Source organism: Triticum aestivum, unplaced genomic scaffold (assembly GCF_018294505.1).
Source record: "Triticum aestivum cultivar Chinese Spring unplaced genomic scaffold, IWGSC CS RefSeq v2.1 scaffold28606, whole genome shotgun sequence".
NCBI classification, from domain to species: Eukaryota; Viridiplantae; Streptophyta; class Magnoliopsida; order Poales; family Poaceae; genus Triticum; species Triticum aestivum.
The window spans coordinates 20,172-21,992 of record NW_025229503.1 but is presented as its reverse complement, the minus strand read 5'-3'; the positions used below and the strand labels follow the sequence as shown (position 1 = coordinate 21,992).

At 56.5% G+C, this 1,821-nt stretch overlaps 1 protein-coding gene across 1 annotated transcript; it reads right to left on the bottom strand.

Moving 5' to 3' along the window:
• Positions 1 to 16: 16 nt before the first annotated feature.
• On the bottom strand, positions 17 to 1,334 carry LOC123175143 (probable carboxylesterase 5). The gene has a single exon (XM_044590145.1). The coding sequence runs from the start codon at positions 1,297 to 1,299 to the stop codon at positions 109 to 111; it is 1,191 nt and encodes a 396-aa protein (XP_044446080.1). The 5' UTR covers positions 1,300 to 1,334; the 3' UTR covers positions 17 to 108.
• Between the last annotated feature and the right edge of the window lie 487 nt (positions 1,335 to 1,821).

The following is a 1,821-nucleotide window of genomic DNA, read 5'->3' as shown; positions in this document are numbered from 1 at the left end:
GTAGTATACGTAGGACTATAGGAGAAGGGCATACCCTTGGCACAGACCTTCTGAAGAGAGTCTGAATGAGACATTAATTTATGTGTGCGCTATCAGGCCGGCCGTCATCTAGAAAAAAATGTTGATCACACGAGTCCACGGAACCGCAGCACCGTTACGTGGCATACTGGACCGTGTGCCCCAGGACTTCATGGCCATGCCATACCCAAACACGTCCTTGAACGGCGTCGTGGGCACGCCAAGCACCATACGATTAGCAAGCGACGAGTTGGGCCGCTGGTTTATGAACTCCACGATGCTCCCCATGAGCCTCTTGCTTGTGGCTCTCAGAGGACTGTAGAGGTGGAAGCCGTGGTCCTCGCCCTCCGACTCCACTACCGTCACCTCGCGGTGCCCCTGCATCATCCAAGGCCATGGTGCGTCGTGATCACGCATACGGGCCGCCAGGTCGAGGCCGCGCTCCCGCAGAGTGTCCTTCCCGGCTACGGCCATGAGCACGCGGCGGCAGGCCAGCGATTTGATCTCTGAGGCTGGAGGGTCGATCCGGTGGTCGTCGTTGCCGGCCAGGCCGGCCGTGACGAACGGCCACAGCCGGTCCACCCCGTACGGCGGGAACACCGCCGCGGCGCCCTCGCTGTCGTCCGCCCACGCGAGCTCCGAGGGCAGCCGCTTGGCTCCCCAGAAGTAAGGGTGTACCATGATCAGCCCCGCAATGTCCATCATCTCGTCATTGACTTCGTGGCTGGCGCGGACTGCCGTGTGGTAAACGATGTTGCCGCCGGCGCTGTCGCCGGCCAGGAACGTGCGCGCAGGGTCGGCATAGCTGGCCAGCCACGGGTCGGACAGGGACAACGCCCACTGGAGCGCGGCCCACGCGTCGTCGTAGGCCGCGGGTATGGGGAACTCCGGAGCTAGACGGTACTCCACTGACACGACGAGGACTCCGGCGCTGGCGGCGAGGGAGGTCGCGTACCGGTGGTACGTCCGGCCGAAAGCGCTCTCCGTGCAGAACGAGCCGCCATGGACGTAGAGGACGACAGGTAGCCCATTCCTGCCTGCGGTCTCGGCGGCACGGGACGGGAGGAATAGGCGCACAGACACGCCGGTGGCCTTGTCGACAACGACGTCCCTCGTCGCCACCCCGCGGTTGCCGCCCTGATCCGACGACGCCAGCACGAATGGGCTGCGCAGGAAACGCTCGATGCTGCCGTCCTTGTACTTGCGTATGAAGGGGTACATGTCCACCGAGATGTCACGTCCCTCCTTCTCATTCGCTGGAGAAGTCTTGTTTGCATGCATGGCGCAGTTGAGCTGCTTCACTTTGGAACTCTTGTTTTGAGTTGTGCCGCTGCATCCCGGGTCGTTGGCAGCGGAATTTATAGAGCGAGTCTCTTCATCAGCACGTCCCTTTACTAATTAATAATATCAGTTAGGAGCATATTGTACTCGCGACCAAGTTAAAATATGGACCATTAGATACGTATATATAGGTTGTCTTATATACTCCCTCCATTTCAGAATATAAGGTTTATTGATTTCCATGCAAGTTAACCATGTGAATGTTTGACCAAAATTATAGAATAAAATAACAATATCTACAATACCTAACTGATATTATGAAACTGTTTTTTTTTCTTAGAAAAGGAGGAGGACCCCCGGCCTCTGCATATGGACGATGCATACGACCACTTATTAATTATTCTCACAAGACCTTACAAAGTCGTCATACAACAGTAAGACTAAAGCCACCGTCTAAGCAACAACTGTCGCTACACCTATCCAATTGATGAAGGGCGCTGATAGCCTGGGCCTAATACCAAA